Source organism: Cricetulus griseus, assembly GCF_003668045.3.
Source record: "Cricetulus griseus strain 17A/GY chromosome 1 unlocalized genomic scaffold, alternate assembly CriGri-PICRH-1.0 chr1_1, whole genome shotgun sequence".
NCBI lineage: Eukaryota > Metazoa > Chordata > Mammalia > Rodentia > Cricetidae > Cricetulus > Cricetulus griseus.
Window position 1 is genome coordinate 85,815,168 of NW_023276807.1, and position 23,728 is coordinate 85,838,895.

General features: G+C 40.4%; 1 protein-coding gene across 3 annotated transcripts in view; it reads left to right on the plus strand.

The window, feature by feature from the left end:
• Aftph (aftiphilin) overlaps positions 1-17,383 on the plus strand; it is a 66,146-nt gene extending 48,763 nt beyond the window's left edge. The window contains exons 7-10 of one of the 3 annotated variants that reach the window (XM_035452226.1): positions 4,918-4,978; positions 6,370-6,540; positions 10,682-10,805; positions 16,932-17,383. In XM_035452226.1, coding sequence (XP_035308117.1) covers positions 4,918-4,978; positions 6,370-6,540; positions 10,682-10,805; positions 16,932-17,070 — 495 coding nt within the window. In that variant the 3' untranslated portion in view covers positions 17,071-17,383. The remainder of the gene's footprint in view (positions 1-4,917; positions 4,979-6,369; positions 6,541-10,681; positions 10,806-16,931) is intronic. The other 2 variants (XM_027388060.2, XR_003479661.2) reach the window with 2 other exon arrangements.
• The last annotated feature ends 6,345 nt before the right edge of the window (positions 17,384-23,728 follow it).

A 23,728-nucleotide genomic window follows, 5' to 3' on the forward strand; every position in this document is an offset into this window, starting at 1 on the left:
TTTATTCCCACCAGCAATGGAGGAGTGTTCCCCTTTCTCCACATCCTCTCCAGCATAAACTGTCATTGTTTTTGATTTTAGCCATTCTGACAGGTGTAAGATGATATTTCAGAGTTGTTTTGATTTGCATTTCCTTGATGGCTAAGGATGTTGAGCAATTTAAGTGCCTTTCGGCCACTTTATATTCCTCTATTGAGAATGCTCTGTTTAGTTCTGTACCCCACTGTTTAATTAAATTATTTGGTGTTTTGGTGACTAGCTTCTTGAGTTCTTTGTATATTTTGGAGTTCAGCCCTCTGTCAGATGTGGGGTTGGTGAAAATCTTTTCCCATTCTGTGTGCTGCCGTTTTGTCTTGTTGACTGTGTTCTTTGCCTTGCAGAAGCTTCTCAGTTTCAGGAGGTTCCATTAGGAAATCCAGAGAGTCATCAGGTCATATCTCTGGCATCTCTTAATGTTAGCATTTTACTTGGTTTTATACCTTCCTCCTCAGCCTCTAAACTGGACAGGCGGGATTTGATTTTTTGGAGACTAAATGCTTTTACTAATTTGCCTATCCCTATTTTACCAAAACAATTATAGTATCTTCCCCAAAGAACTAATTCATGTTCCTATCCTACATATAGTAGCATCTTTACCTGGAAAAAAAGTAAGTATAATGTTGTAATAGCACCTTCCATACAGTGAAGCATGGCTAGCAATACCAACAATATGAACATAAATAAACAACAACATGTTGATATTTAAAAATCTAATAGAACACAAGTTATTTCCATAAGTGTTGTTAACACAGCAACAAAAGAGAAAACAAAACAGTTTTCTATATAAAACACATGTTCTTTAAATAAGTAGTCATTTCATTTTAACATCTGTCAACTAGCTTCTCTTTTTTCTTTTTTTTAATTAGTTTTTACATTCTAATTCCAGTTCCCCCTCCCTCTTCTCCTCCTGCTCCCCTCAGTCTCCCCACCCTGTCTGCTACACAGAGAGGGTAAGGCCTCCCCTAGGAAGTCTACTAAGTCTGTCCCATCATCTCATTGAGGCAGAACCAAGGCACCTCTCCACCCCCCACACCCCTGTGTCTAGGCTGAGCAAGGTACCTCTCCATATAGAATGGGCTCCACTATTCAGTTTGTGTGTTAGTGTTAGATCTTGGATCCACTGCCAGTGGCCTCATATTGTCCCAGTCAAACCATTGTCACCTATATTAAGGGAGTCTAGTTCAGTCCTATGCAGGTCCCCCCTTTGTCAGACCTGAGTCAGTGATCTCTCACTAGCTCAGGTCAGCTGATTCTGAGGGTTTCCCCATCATGGTCTTGACTCCTTTGTTCATATTATCACTCCTCCCTCACTTCAATTGTACTCCAGGAGCTTGGTCCATTTGTTAGTTGTGGATTTCTGCATCTGCTTCTGTCTGTTTCTGGAGGAGAATTCAAGCTTCTCTGGGGTTATGGATTGTAGGCTGGGTGTTTTTTGCTTTATGTCTGGTATCCACTTATGAGTGAGTACATACTATATTTGTCTTTCTGGTTCTGGGTTACCTCACTCAGGATGTTTTGTTTTTGTTTTTGTTTTTTTGTTTTTTTTTTCTAGTTCTGTCCATTTGCCTGTGAACTTTAGGATGTCATTGTTTCTTACTGCTGAGTAGTACTCCATTGTGTAAATATGCCACATTTTCTTTATCCATTCTTCAGTTGAGGAACATCTAGGATGTTTCCAAGATCTGGCTATTACGAATAATGTAGCTATGAACATAGCTGAGCAAATGTCCTTGTGGTGTGAATGTGCCTCCTTCGGGTATATGCCCAACAGTGGTATTGCAGTCTTGAGGTAGGTTGATCCCTAATTTTCTGAGAAATCTCTCTACTGATTTCCACAACGGCTGTACAAGTTTGTAATCCCACCAGCAATGGAGAAGGGTTCCCCTTTCTCCACATCCTCTCCAGCATAAGCTGTCATTGGTGGTTTTGATCTTAGCCATTCTGATTGGTATAAGGTGGAATCTCAGAGTGGTTTTGATTTGCATTTCCCTAATGACTAAGGATGTTGAGCATTTCCTTAAGTGTCTTTCTGCCATTTGAGATTGTTCGGTTGAGAATTCTCTGTTTAGTTCTGTACCCCATTTTTCTTTCTTTTTTTTTTTTTTTTAAGTGAGAAGTTTTATTAGAAAGGGGGAAACAAAGAGAAAAGAGGTAAAGAGACACAGGGAGAGGACATAAGAGAAGAGGGAGACAGTCCTGTCTGGCCCAGGGAAACAGCAAAAACCCCATTTTTCAATTGGATTATTTGGTATTTTGATTTCTAGTTTCTTGAGTTCTTTGTATATTTTGGAGATCAACCCTTTGTCAGATGTGGGGTTGGTGAAGATCTTTTCCCATTCTGTAGGGAGCCATTTTGTCTTGTTGACTGTGTTCTTTGCTTTACAGAAGCTTCTCAGTTTCATGAGGTCCCATTTATTAATTGTTGCTCTCAGAGTCTATGCTACTGGTGCTCTATTTAGGAAGTGGTCTCCTGTGCCTATGTGTTCAAATGTATTTCCCACTTTCTCTTCTGTGAGGTTCAGTGTGGATGGATTTATATTGAGGTCTTTGATCCATTTGGACTTGAGTTTTGTGCATGGTGATAGATATCGATCTATTTGCATTCTTCTACATGTTGACAGCCAGTTATACCAGTACCATTTGTTGAATATATTTTCTTTTTTCCATTTTATATTCTTAGCTTCTTTGTCAAAAATTAGATGTTAATAGGTGTGTCAGTTGATATTGGGGTCTTTGATTCAATTCCATTGGTCTGCCTGTCTGTTTTTAAGCCAATACCAAGTTGTTTTCATTACTATAGCTCTATAGTAGAGCTTGAAGTCAGGGATGGTGATGCACCCAGATGATCCTTTATTGCACAGGATTGTTTGGCTATCCTGGATTTTTTTGTTTTTCTATATGAAGTTGAGTATTGTTCTTTCAAGGTCTGTGAAGAATTGTGCTGGGATTTTGATGGGGATTGCATTGAATCTGTAGATTACTTTTGGTAGGAGTGCCATTTTTACTATGTTGATCCTGCCTATTCAAGGGCATGAGAGATATTTCCATATTCTGATATCTTCTTTAATTTCTTCCTTTAAAGACTTGAATGCCAACTATCTTCTATTTGATATTTACCATAGATCACTTTATGTTATGAAATTTAAAGACTTAGAGTAGTCAAACCAGTTATAACAATTAATTTTAGGTCCAGAGGTAGTGGTGCAAGCCTTTAATCCCAGAACTTGGGAGGCAGAGGCAGGCAGATCTCTTGTGAGTTTGAGGCCAGCCTGGTCTACAGAGCTAGTTCCAGGACAGGCTCCAAAGCTACAGAAAAACCCTGTCTTGAGAAACGAAAAAAATGAATGAATGAATGAATGAATGAATGAATGAATGAATGAATGAATGGGAATTCATTTTTAGTGCCTAAATCTCCCAGGCATGGTAGTGCATACAGTGATCTCACTTGGAGGACTGAACAAGAGTGCAAATTCAAAAACCAGCCTGGCCTCACAGAGTCAGTTTAAGGCCAACCTGAACAATGAAACAAGACCCTGTCTCAAAAAAGGAAAAAAAAAAAATCTTGATTCCAAGTAATTTGGCCAGAGAACTTGACTAAAACAAATCCCTGACCTGTTATGGGGGCATACAGTGACATGTCTGCAATCTAGATATTCAATGGCTGGAAGCACAAGGACAGTAGGTTTGAGACTAGCCTGAGAAATTTATCAGGACCCTAACTCAAAAATACATTAATTGGGCTGGAGAGATGGTTTAGTGGGTTAAGAACACTTGCCTTTGCAAGCATGAGGACCTAAGTTTGAATCTCAAAGTCTATAACCCCAGCACTGTGCAGGGCAGACAGGATGGTCCCTGGAGCTTGCTGACTGGCAGCCTAGCTCCATGTTTGCTGAGAGACCCTGTTTTAAAGGAGTAAGGTAGAATGGGATAAAGCAGGATGTCCAGTGTCTTCCTCTGGTCTCCCCCACCCCCAACACACACACTCACACACTCTCTCTCTCTCTCTCTCTCTCTCTCTCTCTCTCTCTCTCTCACACACACACACACACACACACACACACACACACACACACAAATCTGAAAATTAGCACTTTAAAAATGTACATCCCAGCCAGGCATGGTGGCATACACCTTTAATCCCAGCACTCTGGAACCAGAAGCAGGTGGATGGCTGAGATTGAGGTCAGCCTGGTCTGTATAGTGAGTCCCAAGACAGCCAAGACTACATAGTACCTTATTTCAAAAACAAACAAAAAAAGTGTGCATCCACTTATTGGCCCACAGTTTCTTTTCTTCTGAAGTCGGGAAACTTGTAAAGAACTAGAGACTTTGGAATCTATACCTTCTCGTTTTACATATCATGAGACTAGCTAAGTTAGTAAAGATCACATGTAACTAATTATCATCTTCAACTATCCAAATTCACTTTCAGTGTAGTTCCTTCTCTGTTATATCACATTTTATCTGCTAGTGTTACATGCTAGTATTTAAAATAAATGTAATCACACAAAAAAAGTCTGTTTTAAATCCTTTTCTTAACATCTAACAGTTTAAAATAGAACATAGAAAAGATTGAAATAGAATCAGTCCATAAAATTGCTTGAAAATTTAAAGATACTCCTTTGTTGGATGTAAATTTTATAATGTCAATAAGCATACTGTTTATAAATTGTGCAATTTCAGTTTGTGTTAATATTTGCAAGTAACCTGAAATTGTATATTATCCAAATTTGTCTATAGGTACATTGTTGCCTAATGGTCTTGCTGTATTTTGGGGGTTTTGCTTTAAGGATTCTTTATGTTGCTACTACCTATACTGATTAATTTTGATTTTTTTTGTTTTGTTTGTTTGTTTGTTTTCATTGTTTTCAACTCTAGGAGTCTCTCCCACCCGTCCAGTTTGACTGGAGTAGCAGTGGCCTTACTAACCCTTTAGATGGTACGTCTCTCCGTAGAGCCTCTAGCACCAGAGCTAGAGTTAAGAAAGCTACACAGTTCAGACAGACTTCTCTCTGCTGATTTCCGTTTTTTGTTTAAACATAACTTCTTATTCTTATCTTTGGAAATTCAGGCTTTCTTTCTAAATAGTAATTGCTCAAGACACCAGCCATTACTATTATTAGCAGTATTAATACCCAAATATTGGTAGTAATACCAAGGTAAAGTTTTAGTTCCTTTATCTTAAGTCAAAATTAAATAGTTCAAATATTTTAGCTAGGACCAATTTATTTGAATGTTTTATAGCTTTACTTTGTGAGATCTTGGATACAAAGTCTTGTGATTTGAGGTTGCCTCAAAGCATAAAGCACAATTAATTATTCAGTTAACCAAATACAGACAAATCCGTATTTATTGATTTAATGTAGTTTTCAGATTCAGTAGCATTTTGTAGAGTACTTAATATGCAAATGAAGATGAATGATTTTCATGATTATTTTGAAATTTATCTCCAAATAATGACAGGGCAGTTCCAGAAATCAGTGGTTTTTCTTAGGACTTTAAAACTCTGAAAGGGGAGTCACTTACACAAGTCCCGTGAAGTCTTTAACACACAGTGCTAGTTTTATAGTCCATGCTATGGGTTTTCAGTGGACCCTGAGTTATAACTACTACTTAAGCCATTTGAGCCATTGTATAGAATATCTGTTAACGTCATCTCAGTGGCATTTACCATGCCATTGCCTCAGATACTCTTGCCAGCTTTTTCTTGTAGCTAGGATCCTAGGACACCTGGAAACCATCAATTGAATGTCCTGCTGAAGGAAAGCCTGGATGCACCTTTTGCTATTGTCTGGTGTCTTCAGTCAAATCATCATGCTTTTTATTAACAACTTCTTTAAAAATGTATACTATGTGATGACTGTGGCAGAGTTAAAGGGGAACAGTACAGCTTGCACATCAGGGTACAGCAGTTAGACCATCCATAATGCATTATTTTAAATAAGTTAATGTTTTTATTGGTGCATGTCCTAAAACTCACAACTCTGTCATTGTTTTAAAAAGCTTTCATTAGAAACCAGAAATTGTTCATAGAAACCAACATGAAAGATTGGGCATGTAGTGATTTAATATTGGGTTAAAATTAAGTATTGTTTCCCTTTAACTAGTATGCCTTCCCTGGTCTTTCTGATACCTTTCAGTTTTGATTGAAAGAACTGACTTCTAACTAAAACCTAACAAAGTGTTGTTATATTCTTTATAATGTACATGAGAAACTATACATTCAGTTAAATTGTTACTTTAGTTATGAAAACCTAATACTGTACACATTGTTTTAATGTTGATTTTTAAAATGTGTAATGACTACTAATTATAACCTGCATGTTCAAGTGTGTGTCTTACCCCTTTTTACACATAACCCCTCCTCCCTTGGCTTACCTTCTGTGTGGCTGCCTACCAACACGGTCACTGAATTCCAAGCTAGTGGAGGTTCCACTCTTCTGAACCTTGATTTCTTTGGGCCCGTGGATGACAGTAGCTCTAGCGGCAGCACAATCCCAGGTCAGCAGAGTGTTTAAGCACAGTTCTGGTTATTTACTAAAAGCATGACCACACTTGACTTTCCTATAAACAAGGAAACAGGTAGACTATATTCTCTCTAATACTTTTCCTTCATCCATCTTACTTTCTAATATCTGATTGTAAGGAACTACGCACATGAAGTACATCTTTGGAAAACTTTCTCAGAGGGTAGTGTTCAGAGCTGGCAGTGGTTTCTATGGTAATACAGCCCTGCTGGCTTTAGACAGCTAGGGATGTTTTGTTTTTCATCCCTCTTAGTGAAAAATGCATTTATATGCTTATTCTGAAAGCATATTTTATAAAGCCATTTGAAAGTAACACTAGTTTAGAGAGGGAAGGATGGTTTAGTACACAGAAATGGCTTTATGTTACAGTGTCTATAATAATGTAATTTTTATAAATTCAAGCATTTTAATTAGTCCTTATTAGTGCTGTTAAATATATAATTGAATCCAAAATGTTGGAATCTAGCATGTAGTTATATAGTTCCACATCAAAAAAATTACTATTTTTATGTAGCTCTTAAATAGAAAGCATACTGTTAGTATACATGTAGCAAAAAAAAAAAAAAATGCTAACAAAAGTTAATAGTAGAAAGTAATTGCTGTAAACCTAACAGCTAATAATTAAGCTTACTAGTACCTGTTAATGTTCAGCCATACAGATCATTCACCAAAGGACTAATGTACTTTGTCATTTTCTAACTAAATAAAAGATGGAAAGTATAATGGCATTTTAATGTTTACATTTTCTTGAATATGATTTTAATGAATTCCTGCCATTCCAAGTTGTGATCTGGGTAATTATTGATAATCAGACAGCTACTGGGGTTCTGTTCAGATGCTAACTTCTGGAATGCATATTGAGGATTTTTTTGTGCCCAGTAGTGGCCAATCTTGTAGCTAGCCTGGGTTCCTGAGAATTGGGGGTGTGAGGGGTTGAGTCTATAGGTAACTCAGTCACCCTCTTCAATGGTTTATCAGCCATGATGGTATATGAAGGGAAGCAACAAGTCTGCCAAGGGCAAGCCTGGACCCAGGATGCCCTTCTCTTATATCCAGCTACAAAAACCTGCTACTGCCACAGGAGAGCCCATAAATCCTATGGTAGAATGACGAGATTCCTCAGATCTAAGCTCCTAGTTTTCAAAATTCTTGCGGGTGTATGAAAAAAGTCTGTATTTGATTTTTCTTCTTACTTAAATTTGATATTTTATGAATTAAAGTTCTACTAAGTGTATATGATATATGGAACAACCTGGAGGAGCTAAAATGTCTGACAATTTATAATACTTACTGGAGGGAAAGGAGAAGCTGGAATTATCCAGGTTTCCTCCCAGTTTGCATTATAATTAAAGTGAGATCACTTTCTCTTTGGGGTGCCTAAAACTTGGTTTAGATTTTAAATGTGCTTATATTTTAAATTCATTTAAAAAGTATTGATAGGAGCACCAATAACCCACTTGCTTAGTGAAGTGAGAGACTTCCTGTTAATTGGGCTCAGGGTTCAGCTCCAAGTTTGAAATGTCTAACGCTGTAGTGGACATGAGCACAGCATGGTCCAATGCAGTCTCTACCCCTGTGAAACCTTTAATACTCTCAATTTCATCAGCATGCTCTATCTAGCTGCTGGATAAATTTGACTACAATAAATTTGCTTTGGCTTTTTATTATTATTCAGGTGTCAATCAATCTCTTCCTTAATGTTCCACCTTTACACTTGTTTGTTCTTTCTTAACTTGTTTATGGGAAAGTCATTTTATCTTAGCTTGCTGTTGATTATCTTGTGTGTGATTCTTAGGCGGGCATAGAACTTGGATGGCTATTTTAATTGTGTAATTAAGCTGTGCCTCATTAAGGTTCTGTTAAAGAAAAAACTTCCATTAAAAAAGTCTCTCTAGTCTTTACTAGATAATTGCCTTGTCTCTGAAAACATTAACTATAGTTGTTAGAGATCTCAGTCATTTTTTGGTTTGGGGGTAGTTTATGAAAGGGGAAGAATGTTTTGGGGGGCTAGAAAGGTGAATTTTTTTTCTATGTGGTCAGCACTATTCCTTTCAGTCTACCACTTTACTCTGATAACTGAATGTCCAAGGTTTTATAAACCCACCAAAGATTTTACTGGCACTTCCCTGTTGCCAGTCAGAATGCAAGTGTTCTGCATCATATAGACACCTCACCTTCAATATTGTGTTACTTGGGAGCTAACCTTTAACAGTGGAAGAGAGAGATAGTTTGGGCTCATTTGGTCTTTATATAGACATCTACAGTTTTATCCATTTTAACTTTGGCCTGTGTGCTTATTGTGGAAAAACTAAAGTTTTAAAGTCTGTCTCAAAAGTGTATGCTAATGAACTATAAAGAACTTGGAAGTCAACATGCACCTTCTCTCACCTTTCTCCCTTGATGGGCTTGGTAACTGTAGAAGCAGTTGCTCGTTTGTTTCTATAAACATCTGAAATCCACACTACTACCTATGCTCATCTACAGAGCTGGTTCACAAAGGAGAAAATTTGTTCATACATTTATTGTATTTTTTGCCTAATCTTACAGGCTTTTCTTAAAAAAAATAAAATTGAGCCAAGTACAGCCATGCACATCTGTAGTCTAGCTGAGGCAGGAGGATCATCTGAACTTGGGAGTTCAAAGCCAGCCTGAGCAATATTGTAACACCCTGTCTCAAAGAAAAAAAATAAATAAAAAATTGGAGAAGCTACCAAACATTTTTTGTAAACTGATGCTTAACTATAGCCCCATCTTAGCTTCCCTTCTGTTACTCCAGCTTGGTATCTAAATGAGGCTATACATATATAATTGGTCCTGGAAATAAGCATTTTCATTTCGTCCCAAAGTAGAGCTCCACTCACACTCTCTCTGGAAGTGTTCTACCCTTTCCACCTCTTACTTGAAGTACATGCATATATTGTTAGTAATAACTTAATGCTTTGAATAATTTTTCACATGTTTAGTCACAGTTAAGGTAACCAAATCAGTTTCTACAGTAGAGACTTTATATTATTCTCCAAGTCTCTGGCATAGAAGAAAATACTGGAGTTGAGCAAAGTTTAAAATGAGGTTCATTGGCCCATTTAAAAATTGAGAATTTTGAGCTGGAGAGATGGTTCAGGGGTTAAAAGCACTAGCTGCTTTTCCAGAAGACCTGGACCCCACCACCCACATGGCAGCTCACAACTATTTATAACTCCAGTTCCAGGGGATCCAAACAACTTTACACAGACATACATGCAAGCAAAACACCAATGCACACACACAAAAATAATAATTTTTTAAAAATTTGAGAATGTTGGAGGTCTGGTGTGGTGACTCATACCCATAATCCCAACATTCAGGAAGTTAAGGCAGGATAATTGTCAAAGCCAGTGTAGACTACAGAGTAAGACACCATCTCAAAAAATAAAAACATCATAGCTTGTTCATTCTATCTATAAACACTGATGACATGTCAGAATGAATGGAAAACTGAGTGATAGATACTTGTAGCATTTGGGAGCCATCAATTACATACAATATTTATTCTAAAATGGAATTTTTATGTGTTCCTTTTATAGATACTTCAAAGCCCACCATTTAATTAAAAATAAATAAATATGGGGTTAATTGGCTCAGTAGTTAAGAGCACTGGCTGCTCTTACAAAGGACCTGCGTTCTGCTCCCAACACCTACATGGTGGCTCACAACTATCTGTAACTCCAGTTCCAAAGGCTCCTATATCCCCTCTGGCCTCCTCTGGCACTAGACATTCATGTGATGTACATACATAAATGCAGACAAACACATAAAATAAAAAGTAAACACAGATAGCTCAGCAGGTAAAGGTGCTTGCTACCCAAGCCTGCTAACCTGAGTTCAATCCCCAGAAACCATGTAAGGGTGGGTATAAGGATGCACAGAGTTACCTGGCATTCACCCACTTGTGGTGTGCATGCCCTCATGCAGGCACAAACAGTAATGGCTTTTCACATTCAGAAAAGTAGTACATGATCTGACTGTGAGTGCTTATGCAGACTTGGATGTGACTAGGTATTGCTGTTGGGTTTTGGATTGTGGCTCACTGTAACCCACGTGGCTTGCCCTTACTCACTGTCGTTCTGTGCTGTAAGGTGTGGATCCAGAGTTGTATGAATTAACAACTGCTAAGCTGGAGACCTCCACCTCAAGCCTCAAAGTGACTGACGCTTTTGCGAAGCTCATGTCTACAGTGGAGAAGACAAGCACTTCGACCAGGTAAATCTGCTCTGAACTTTGCCCTGATTTTGTATCCTGGTTTAAGTGTCCACAAGCAAAGCATACAAGTGGCAGTGTTTGTGTGTTAAACTGACTTCATAGGTTAAAGCCAGTAGATGGCAAAGCCTAGAAAACACCATGAAATTAAGGTTCAGTGATAGACTTTATTGAAGATTAACAGATGACGTTTTCTTCTTCCCACACTCCTCCATAGAAAACAATTCTGGTTAAGTACTGAGATGCTGGTGCCACTGAGGAACATCCTGTCCCATCTTAACTTGTGGGGATAAAACATTTTTTTCTGAACCAGTTTCACACTGTGGGGACCACACCGGGTACCATGTTTTCTTTGAAGCTGAAACACTAAAAAAAAGACCCTTTTTCTTTTCAGAACTTTAGCTAATGTGCACCCTAACGAGGCATCATGTGTTCTTTTACCAAACTTAAGGGGAGCCTCTTTAGGGACAGTTATCTCCTGGTGTTAGAACCAGAGACAAGGACTGTCACTTGGAACTTGTATTTAGAGTGTAACACAGTTATGCCATCCTTGTTTTGACACGCTAGGCATCAGATAAGCTAGTTCCTAGTAGAAGGGAGTTGTTCCTGCCAGGGCATCACTAGTGCCAGGGCAGACACTGATTGGTTAGCTTTCTTCTTCATTTCCCAGGTCATTCATCTGCATTTTCAAGAGGGATATCTATGTGTCAGTTGCTCACTTGGGAGTTTAGCATTTTCTATTGAATAACGATACATGCCATTTGAGTTTATCTTTTAAAGTTAATTCTTTCATAAGAAGCATCTATTTTACCCTTTTTCTTGTGATGATTTTTTTTTTTATTTTAGCTTAAATGTTTGCAGTCTCTTTGGGTTTTTGTTTGTTTTTGAGACAGGGTCTCTCTATGTAGCTTTGGCTGTCCTGAAACTTGTATATAGACCAGGCTGCCTTGACTTAGAACTACCTGCATGTCTCCCCAGTGCTGGGGTTAAAGGTGTGCACCACCATGCCTGACTTAAATGATCGCAGTGTCTTTTAACATTATTCTCTATGGGTGTTCATTCAACAGATAGTAACAATTTTGAAAAGCTGCTGTTGCTGGTCTCATGACTGTAGATGCTGCTAACTCTCCCAGGAAGTTGATCTGGAGCACGTAGGTCCTTTTGTCCCCAGGTTCACTCATTGCTGTAATGGCCCTGCATTGTCTTTGCCCTGTTAAATGAACCTTTGGCTAATGACGTCTGTTGTGGGATTCATGTTTCTATTTTCGGTGACTCCCTTGCTGTTTGTGAGCCAATCCTGCTGCTTTCTTACCTTTCCCCTGCAGATGTACCACCTACTTTACCTAGAGCACTTCCCAGCTATGAATATTCATCCTCTGTGCCAGTAGGGGGAGCTCTAACCTTATTGTTAGCTGTGCACCTTCCTTTTTTTAAGGATCCTTGACATCCACTGTATCTATCGCCCAACCCTTGTTACTACTAATCTTCTCTCTCATCTTCTGAACTAAAAGAATTAAACTAAAATTGTAGCACACATCTAGGAGGCAAGTTGTAGCTGCCCAAAGAGATTCTCTGTAATAATATCTAGCCTTTCTTGAGATACTGGAAAACAAACCCAAGGCCTTGCTTGCATACTCGGGCCTCTGCCACTGGGCTGTTTTCTCAGACCCACTTTAACATGTAAATGAAATAAACTGAAAACAAGCTACCAGCTTTGGATTTAATTTTGAAGGATGTTTTGTTCTTTGAAAATAGTGAGGAAAAAAATCCACATCTTAGTACTTAGAGTTATTGAGTATCACCAAGGAGTTTGGGTGTTTTCTTTTTATTTTTGTTTTTGTTTTTTACAGGGGTGGGTGCTGTCTCTTTATTATTTTTCCCCAATGCTGAGATCAAACCAAAAGCCTCATGAATGGTAGGCAGATATTTAAAGCAGAGTGTCAGCTTCGGCCTTCCATGAACGATTCTTAGTTGTACAGAGACAAGATAAGCAAGTGTCATGTGAGATTTCAAGAGGCTTTTCAATCCCTGGATCTTTAGGATTTACTTCTTTTTCTTTTTAAGAAATGGTTAGCAAAAGTGTCTTGGCTCTTGGCATTACATAGAAGGTTGGGTGGGAAAGTCTGATGGCAAGTTACAGGATATGAAAGGGTTAATGTGGTAGTTGGAAATCACTGTGGTGATGAAGCCTATAACTTCAGCACTCAGAAAGCTGAGTTAGGAGGATCATAAACTTGAGACCAGCCTAGGTTACATAGCAGAATTCTGTCTCTTAAGAGCAAAGAAACTACTGTAGTTGGGATTGAGGAGGACATTTGAGTGGAATAATTTTTTTCCATTTCCAAAATGATGTTTGTTTAGTTATTGTCGGGGTGATGGGTGCTTGAGCCTGGTGCACATGTGATGGTCGGAAGAAACTGTGGACATCAGTTCTTTCCTTCTACCTTGGGTTGTTGGGGTCCTTGACTGACTGAGTCCTCTTGTGGGCCCTCATACAGTTTCCTAAGAGCCTTTGAATATCGAGGAAACAGGATGAGTCTTCTCTTCCCATGGACTATAATTCCTCACTTCACTTCTTTTCTGGGTTGTTGGTGGTGGATGTTTTGATGTTCTCTGTGTCTGACTGGAACCAGTTTGTCTCCCCCTTAGGCAACCTGGTACCCGCACTGGAGGGGCCACCACCTGATGTCAAACTTTGTGTGAACCAAATTGACATAGCACACTTCAGGCATGTGCCACTGTGACTGGCTGTGGTGGGGGTGTTGTTCCCAGGGCCTTGCAGATGCTAGGCGAGCACTGCACCCTGATCTGCATCACCAGCACTCACTGTGTCCTTTGTAAGGAAATCGGAGTTCTTAGTTTAAAGATGGTTCCATCTTCTTGCTCAACTGTCTTTTATGGAGAACAGTTATTTCCTAATTTAAATTAGTGTGTGGCCAGCTGGGTAACAGCTGCAGAGAGGCCACTCACTGACAGTTGTACAAGCCAAAGAACTAGTAGCTAATGGGAATACTGTGGGATTTTCAGTTTGGATTCTGTTGATTTAGTTAACATCATAAAATCTATCTTTCTCATGTGTGTGAATTCACTAGTTTTTAATAGGTTCACAGAGCTTCGCAACTGTCATCATTAAATTAACCCAGAAAATGTTTATTACTTTAAACCTAAAATACCCTGTGTACATTTGCCTATTTACCATTGTGTGGTATGGGTGTAGGCTTTCTGATTAGTTTGGGTTTTTTGTCTAGAATCAGGGTCTCTTAGCTCAAGCAGTAGCATTTGCCTAGCATGCACAGGTCCTGGGTTGGAGCCTGGCACAACGTGGCAAAAAGTGTGGGGTGAGGGTTGGAAAAGGAAAAACAAGCAGTGCAGACGTACATATCATACAGGCCTTGGAGGCCTGTGGTGACTGGTTGAGGCGGGGTCTCAATGTTGCCCTGGTCTTGAACACCTGTACTCTCAGCATTCACCTCCAGAGTGCTGGGATGTAATGTTTTGTATTCCCACCAGTAACAGAAGTTTTCCGGTTTCTCCACATTCTCCAAAACTTTTCTGACTTTTTGGTTGTAGCTGTGCAGTAGGTCTGAAATGGTGTCTCCTCATTGTAATTTGCATTTCCCTGCATCTTCTCATGTGCTCATTAGCATCCCTGCCACTAGGATGCTGCTTTAGATTCTTTGCCTGTCTTCAGTCTGATCATTTGTAAGCTTTCCCTGTAGGCTACAAATACCAGACCTGGGGACTAGAGAGATGGCTCAGAGGTTAATAGCACTGGCTGCTCTTCCAGAGGACCTGGGTCCAATTCCCAGCACCCACGGGGAAGCTCACTACTGTCTGTAACTCTAGTTCCAGGGCTTCTGACACCCTTATACAGACATACTGATGCACATAATATAGAAAAATCAATAAATTGTATTTTAAAAATACTAGACATTTCTCAGATACGTAATTTTCAAATATTTGCTACTCTGTTATCTTTTCAGTTTTTATACCATGCTCAAAAAAAATTGGGTTTCATCAAAATGAAACTTGTTTCTTTTGTTACTTGTGCTTTAGGTTGAAGAAATGGTTGCCTAATTCAAAGTTAGGAGGATCTTACACCTAAGAGTTTATGGTTTCAACCTTTATATGTGGGTCTTTAGTGCACTTGGGTTTGGCTGTTTTTTGTTGGTTGGTTGGTTGGTTTCTTTCAAGACAGGGTTTCTCTGTGTAACCCTAGCTGTCTGGAACTCTGTAGACCAGGCTGGCCTGGAACTCATATCTGCCTGCCTCTGACTCCCAGGTGCTGGGGTTAAAGTCATGAGCCACCACATCTGAGTTTCTAGTGCATTTTTAATTCATTTTAATGTGGAAGGTGGGAGAGGTCTATATTCTGTCACCACCACCCCCGCTGCCCTGCCCTGCATAGGGATGTACAGTTGTCCTAGCAGTTTGGCAGAGTTTCTTTTCTTTTGAAAAGTCTTGTCATGTCTGTGTTCTGGGGGAAGGGAATTGATCACAGACCATTATGGACTGTCATTTGTGTGTAGCCCATTGACAAAAGGTAAATCTGAGCTAAGAAAGAAATGCAAATTGGTATAATTGTTCTCAGATTCTCAAACATGTGCTTTGTGTATTTTAACAAGAATAGCTCACAGAAATAACTGCAAATAGATGCACAAACTTAAAAATTGTAGGAACTTTTAAGTTCCTCTGAAAGCCATTGATCACACCTAGACCAATCGTCACAGTTGTCTCTTGGTTAAGAGACAACTTGTCCTTCTCTTGTCCTTGTCCTTCTCTCCCTCTTGCACTTCTACTTACTGATGTTTTCTGCAAGTAATGTTCGCTGAGTTCTTTATTCCCCCAATGTCCATAAACTGGAAATTATATCCAGAGGCTTGCAAATACAGGGTAAACATTTTGCCTGGAGTACATCAGAGATCTCCCAGCACATTGAAAACATCCTGCACCCGCTGACTTCGTGGCTACAGGCTGACCATTACACTTTGTAGTCCATATTAGTGATATTAAGATCGGACCTAGGAAGCAAGACACTTGTTTTGACTTCAAAGTAATGCAATCATTTACTAGTTCCTCAAGCATCTAATGATGTATTACCATTAAGTGCAATCTAAAATGTAAATTTCAATTGTTTTGTTTTTGTTTTTCGAGACAGGGTTTCTCTGTATTGCTTTGGAGGCTGTCCTGGAACTAGCTTTTGTATAGGCTGTCCTCGAACTCACAGAGATCTGCCTGTCTCTGCCTCCCAAGTGCTGGGATCAATTTTTTTTAAATGTAGGATTGCCATTGTGTTCTTCCAATTAGGACTGGATTGAATATTGATTGATTCACCTGCTGATAATCAATAAAGAAAGAATTGAGCTTTCTGTAGTCAGTTTCAATTGATCTGTGTGACTGTAATGGTCCTTGCAACATATTTAACAACCTGGATGGTTTGGATGGCATTGTGTACTGTTTAGGCACATTTGATGCTCACTGAGCATTTTCTTCAGCTTGCCCATTAGTTTACCAGGAATTTTTATGCATCTCTGATATGCTTCAAGCTATGTACTTGTTGCAGTGAGGGGAGATGTGGTTATATAGACATTAACAAGGCCAGAGGCTTGAAAGGATTACAAATTGCCTTCCTGGTTCCTGCCTGCACCCAGTTCTCATGCAGCTGCCTGCATCTCAGCTTGGCTGAAGTCTGTCTCTTGGAATTCCCCATTGGGTTATGGAAGCCTGAGGTTAGATGACTTACCAGGCCTTGCACCATACCTTTCATGTTGAGGTAATTTTGGTAGTTTTGCAGCAGGCAGGGGAAGTCCAGGTGGGCGGACTGTTTCCAAGGCTTTAGCACTCTACTTGTGCCTAGTAATGTTTGAAAATTATGGCTCCGTAGATGCTGCCAGCCTTAACTAAAGCCTTAAGCCTATATATATGTACAGATGGATATCTGTGTCTGTTTTTATGCTTGACTTTATGAACAACAAAAAATGCATTGTGCTTCATTCAGCAGCTAGCAGAGGAAAAGACAGTCAGATGCCCCAAGACCACTGACTGCACACCTTGAGAGGGAATTTGTTTTCCCATTTGACCTACAGCACAGTCCCATTAACACACTTGTCTTTTCTCATTGGCTGATAGGAAACCAAAAAGAGAGGAACACCTAAGTGAAGAAGCAGTGAAGGTGATCGCCAGCCTTCCTGACTTAACCTTCATGCATGCCAAGGTGTTGATGTTCCCAGCCACACTGACGCCTTCCACAAGCTCCCAGGATGGATAGCTGGTTGAATTGGACAGTTTCAAATACTTTCCCTTTCCTCCATCCCTTCCTACCATCAAAACATATCTGCTGTAATTTAAAAATAAATAAATACAGTCAAGTTCAGCTGATTTGTCGGTAAGCCACACTAGAAAGGTATACATAGTAATGTATATTTATTTACATACTGAAGTCCTAAATTTATATTAGAAAAAATGTAAATAATTGGGGATGAACATTTTTGAAGATTTATTCTTTTGTGTTGCTGGGGTGTATACATTTATGTCTTTGTGAAATATACTGGTGGTGTCCTTCTTTAAAAAAAAAAAAAAAACTTTTGAAATAAAAAAAAGAAAATTAAAAACTCAGATCTCCACTGTCTGTGAAATCCCCTTCAGTCTTTGCCCATTGCATTGACCGCTCTTAATTTTCCCTACTGTATGCATTATTACTTTTACTATCACAAAAGCTCAAATCCCTGTCTGATTTTCAGTTTTATATGTGATGGTTTGTGTCAGGCCTGGCTTTTGTTAACTTTTCTGGGCTCTGTGTTTAGTCTTTTCAATCTGGCATATTGCTGTGTGACCTTTTGCAGAGGTCATCGATGCTCTCTGGTTGTGGGGTGTGGATCACTGTCAGAATTTGATTGGAGGCTTGAACGAGATTGTGCCTGTTTTTAATTAGTGTGATTTGGAGAAGGACCAAATGACATGTCTTAAAATGAAATTTGTTAGAAATCTTTCTGTTCTATCATACCATTATTTTTTGAGGATTTTGCACAGTGTAAAAATGACATAATCATAGATTGCTATGGTTTAGGCTGTATATACAGTAAAAAAAAATTTAAAAAAAAAAACTATGGGTTTTAAATGTTTGGGGAAATTCCTATGGAAAAAAGAGAGACATGTAGAAGAGCCTCTAACAAGGTTAATGTGCATGCCCAAGGGTTTTAAGATTTCAGTGTGTAAATTTCCTTTTAGCTTACACAATAATAAAATAATTTAAAAGAAATTTAGCCTTTTGTCTTTGTACTTTAACATCTCAGGGAAAATGTAATGCATTTGAATGTGAGGTTTTATTCAGAATTAATGAGTTTTGTTCCAAATGAAGTGATTTAGTAGGACTTCTATCTGGTTAAAATGAAGAATTAAAGAACTGAATAATGGGGCTAGAGAGATGGCTTACGGGTCAAGAGCACTTGTTTTTGCAGAAGACTCAGGTTCTAGTACCATGGTGGCTCACAACCATCCATACCTACAGTTCCAGGGGATCTGATCCTTCTGACATTGGAGGGTACCAGGCACAATTATGTGAACAGAAATACATGGAGACAAAACATTCATACACAGAAAATGTAATAAAGTAAGCTAAAAAGCTCTAGGGCCAGCTAGCCTGGTTTACACAGTGACAAAAGAGACTGCTCAATCAAGGTAGAAAGGCAACAACCCTAAAGGTTGTCTGCAATGACACACATGTCCCCCCCCCAACACATACACACATACATACACACACACAAATAATGATGATGATGATGATGATGATAGGATTGGTACTTTTTAACAGCTGAACTATTTTTATATGTACAACATAAGCTCATAAAAGAAATTCCCATGACTCATTATAGCAAGTCTTCATAATATTGAGATAGTTAAATAAGAACCTATAGGGCCATGCAGTGATGGCACGTGCTTTTAATCCAGATAGAGTTCTTTGAATTCTAGGCCAACCTGATCTACAGAGAGAGTTCCAGGACAGCCAGAGCTACACAGAAAAACCCTGTCTTGGAAAATAAAAAATAATTTTATAGGGAGCCCCCCCAGAAAATGTTTGCATCAAATTAAGTTTAGCAGAAAATTCCTAAAAAGTAATTTGGGGGTGGGAGGTCCTAGATAGATGGTGCAGTGGTTAAGAGCACCTGTTGCTCTTGCAGAGGGCCAGGGTTAGCTTCTCAGCAACCACCTGGTGGCTCACAAACATGTGAAACTCCAGTTTCAAGGGATCCAGCTCCCTGTTCTAACCTCTGGCACCAAGCACACATGAGTTGCATATACGTTCATGCAGGCAAAATAACCACACATAGAAAAATATGTAAGTCTAAGACAAAAGTTGTTTTATAGTATTATCATTAAACATTTTCCAGAAAAAAAAAAGGGCATTTGCTAGAGAACAAGCTGTCAGCCAATAGGAGCCTACAGTGTCCAGCAGATGCTTCAAGTCTCTGATATTTCAGGCATTAAAATAAGGAATTGGAGCTACTGTACAGCACTATCCTCCCAGCCAGTGAGCATATCCACGAATTCAGCTAAGCCTATTTAAGACCATCATAGCCGTGCTTGCCAACTGTTGACCTGTCTCACAGAATTGAGGATGGGAAGTCATGGGACCCTCACCTGAGTACCCAGCCAGTTGTGTATAGCTTGGCCCTAACTGCACATAGCCTTTGGGTCTTGAGGAGGTACACTGTGTAGAATGAGGAAGACTAGGGGAAATGGGCTTCATCTACACAGCCATAAGGAAGCCACCATCCATTAGGGTGACAACATTCCAGTGTGGCTAGTTTGGGATCACTATGCTCCTATTGTTAGCCTCTCACCCATGCCCTGTAAATACGCTTAATAAACTCATTAGGTATGTGGGAGGAGGGGACAAATCGGGAGCTGTGCTGTGTCGTTGGAACTTTACAAGGAGGGGGTCTATATTGCATAGTCTCCCTGCCCAGGATGAACATGCTCACAACAGGAATGTGGTGACTTTTAGTTGTAAACTTGACTGCATCTAGAATTAACTAAAACCCGAAAGTGGCTGGGCACAACTATTAGGGATTTTTGCTAAATAAGTCATTTGAAGTAGGAAGACCCTCTTCTAATCCAATCTAAACACATGCACCAGGGGTTGTCTTGCCATAACACACCCTAGGCTAATATTGGGGCTGAGTGGCTACAAAAAATCCAGCTCAATAAAAGCACTCCATTGCAGTAGAATATTAAGGGCTAAGGATAAGTCAGTTCTCATAGCTGAAGAAACTGAAGCATAAATAAGGAAACTGACTTGTGTGCAACATCACAGCTATATCCAAAGGCAAAGCCCAAATCCCGGCTTTGTTCACACCTTCCTGTGTGTTTCCTCAGAAGAAATGGCCTATGTAGTCTGAACATGTGCAGGGTCACCACTGGGCTCAGGAGCCCACAAGGCAACACATACACACTTTGTTGCTATTGCTGTGATTAGGAAACCTGTCATCATAACCTTCCTGTTGTTCCTGGCTGTCCCTTGTGTTGTTGGATAAACCTAATCCCTTTTCCCCACATACCTGAAGATCACTGTCACGTTCCTCTTTCACCAGGTCTCCCTTTGAACACATTCTTCTCTGAATGTCAGTGTGTTCCCCAGGCTGGACCATGTATCTCCTCACCATGACATGGGCTTCATGTTTATTCTCTTTCAGACGCTTAACCTATCCTAAAATTCTATCCCTAGTGTTGATAAATCTGCCTCTTTAACTCATGTAGGTGAGAAGCTCCACACACACACACACACACACTACCATCAAATCAGACTTTCTGTCATCTTCTATCGCTGACTTTTTAAAACCTAAATGCCCGTTTACATTTCTCCCTTTCCAACATTACTGTGTCTATTTTAGACACTGCCCTAAACTGTCACTGTGCTGCAGTGCGTGCAGACTCTTCCCTCCTTCCCCAGTCTTGTCATCCACTGACTGACAGACGTACTCCATGTTTATCAGTGAATACTGACACTAGGCAAGTTTGGGCACACTGGCTTCTCAACAGAGTATACCGGGCTTCTTCATCTTGGCCACAGATATGATGGGCAAAGCCCTGCTGAATCCAGTCACAGGACCTATGACTTCTCATGGACCACCAGAAGCATTTCCTCTCCGTGCCTCAAGAGGTGATAGGTCCAAGAAGAAATGGTCAACCAGGTATGGTGACGCACAGCTGTAACACCAGTTCTCAGGAGGCTGAGGCAGGAGGATCAGGAGTTGAAAGGCAGTTTGGGCTACACAGAGAGATTTGAAAGGGTAAAATGGCATCCATTCAGGATCAAGGAGGATAATCCACATCTGTGGCACACAGTAAACACTAATCCAGTAATTTTTATCATCATTCATTTGGGTCGGTATTCTGTCACTACAGATGAGGATAAAGAGTAGAAAAACACAGATAACTGTCTCCTAACAGTAATAAGCCAAAATGTTGTCCTCCCAGGGAGCTAAAGCCACCCTTACAATGTGTGTCATGTTTCAGTTAGTCACCATTTCAGCTACCTTAAACTCTTGAGTGTGAACCATGCCTTTAGCACCTCTGACCCTCCCTGCTCCTCACATACCTCAATGGGGCCTCCTGGTCCTCTCCCATCTCCATCTCTGAGGGTCAGTGACACAGATCACCAAAGACCAATAGAGCTAAGGCATGAGAATAAGGAAACCTGCATCCAACTCCGAATAGGTTACTCTAGTCTTTAACTTGAGTCTATTTCCCCCCCTAGGTCCCTCAAGCAAACTGCTTCCAAAAGATCAGGCATGGTGTACATACCTGCAATTCCAGAATTCAAAAGGCAGAGGGAAAAAGATTCCAAGTTTGAAACCAACCTGGACTACACAGTGAGATCCTGATTAAAAATATCAAATGAGAAAAAGAGGAGGGCAGGAGGAGGAGAGAAGGTGGGGACCAGTCCCAGTGTTCTGGGTGGAGCCTTTCTGGCCTCTCATTGGGCTGTAGGTCTCTTCTGCCACTGGCCTGCCTCATTGGAGGTCCAGGCTCCAGCTTTAGTTCCCATGTACCATGTATGACATGCCTCATATTTACTGTCCTTACTAGGCCCTCTCTTCAATGAGTCTACATCCAGTGTTCACTCTTGCTTTTTTTTGTTGTTGTTGTTGTTTTGGTTTGGTTTGGTTTGGTTTGGTTTGGTTTTTTTTTTTTGGAGGGGGGGGGGGTGGAGACAGGGTTTCTCTGTGGCTTTGGAGGCTGTCCTGGAACTAGCTCTTGTAGAACAGGCTGGTCTCAACTCACAAACATCCACCTGCCTCTGCCTCCCGAGTGCTGGGACTAGAAGCATGCACCACCACTGCCTGGCCCAGTGTTCTCTCTTGTCCTCTTCCCCTGCCTTACCCTTCAGCCTATGAGTCTAGAGTCCTGTCAATCACACCTCTTACATAGCTACGTCCTCGCAGGGTCCGCTCATCTTACCTGACTACCGTTTAGCCTCCAGGTGGCACGTCTTTGTCTTTCTTCCTCCCAATCTAATCTTCTACTATGTACTATGCTGACAGAATGTTCTTTTCCTATAACAAGTCCTTCCTGAAGCCCTCTGAATGAAGTCTTATCTCACACATTGCCCAGGCCTGGGTTCTGCCCTTTCTCTACACTATGGGCTCTTTGCTGGCTACCAAATGCCCCAGCAGCTGGCTAAACCACACCCTTACCCAGGAAAATATGTCCTCATTCATTAGCCAGCATCATCTCCTCTGGAAACCTTTCTCCCACCCACAATGAACAGAACTAGCCCTTCCAACATCTTAGGGATCATTGCAAACCCTTTGACCACATAACACTTAAAACTAGTTACATTAATTAAAGACTGTATCATGAAATACACTCCACCATCACCACCACCACCACCATCACCACACCCCTGCCTGCTCATATCTGGACATGTGATTCCCAGCTGGCAGGGCTAACTTGGAAGGTTCTGGGAACTCTGGGAGGTGTGAGTATTTGGGGAAGTAGGTCACTGAGGACAGACCTTGGATCATTATATCCTGGTCCCTTACTCTCTGCTTCCTGGTCCACAGTGATCTGAATAGCTGTTAGCACATACTCCCATAGCAACAAACATCACCATATCTTCTCTACCAGAATGAACCTTGAACCAAAATAAATCTTTCTTCCCTTAGGTTGCTTCTATTCAGGGACACAGCGGTGGACAATCCCTGTCCACCAAGACACATTGAGTGTACTGCTAGTGGGATACCCAGACTGGGACTGTTCTATAACTACCCCCAACCCCACCCCGTGCCACTCAGCCAAAAAGGAGAGCCCTGCTCCCAGGTCCAGATGACCAGGTCCAGAGCCTGATAATCAATACACTGTCAGTCTCAGAGGAATGAGACTACTGGCCACCTCACTTCCTGCCATCCCACTTCCTGCCACAAATACAAAGAACCTGGGTGTATTGACTAGTTTTACACCAAAGTGACACAAACCAGAGTCACTTGGGAAGAGAGAATCTCATTTGGAAAAAAAAAAAAAAAAAAAAAAAAAAAAAAAAAAAAAAAGCCCTTGGCATGAGATTGGCCTATGGGCAAACTGAGGCATTTTCTTGATTGATGATTGATGTGAGAGGGCCCAGCTCACTGTGGGTGGTGCCACCCTCTAAGCTGTTGGTCCTGGTGCTATAAGAAGCAGGCTAAGCAAGCCACGAGGAGCAAGCCGGTAAGCAGCATTCTTCCATGGCCTTTGCATTAATTCCTGCCCTGATTGCACATACCCCCACACCCAAGTGGTGGACTGTGGTATAGAAGTAAAATAAACCCTTCCCTCCCCAAGTTGCTTTTGTTCGTCGTGTTTTATCACAGCAATGGAAACCCTAAGACACCAGCTCTGCAAGAGACTCCAGACCCAAGTACCATGCTCACAGGAAATCAGTAGGGACA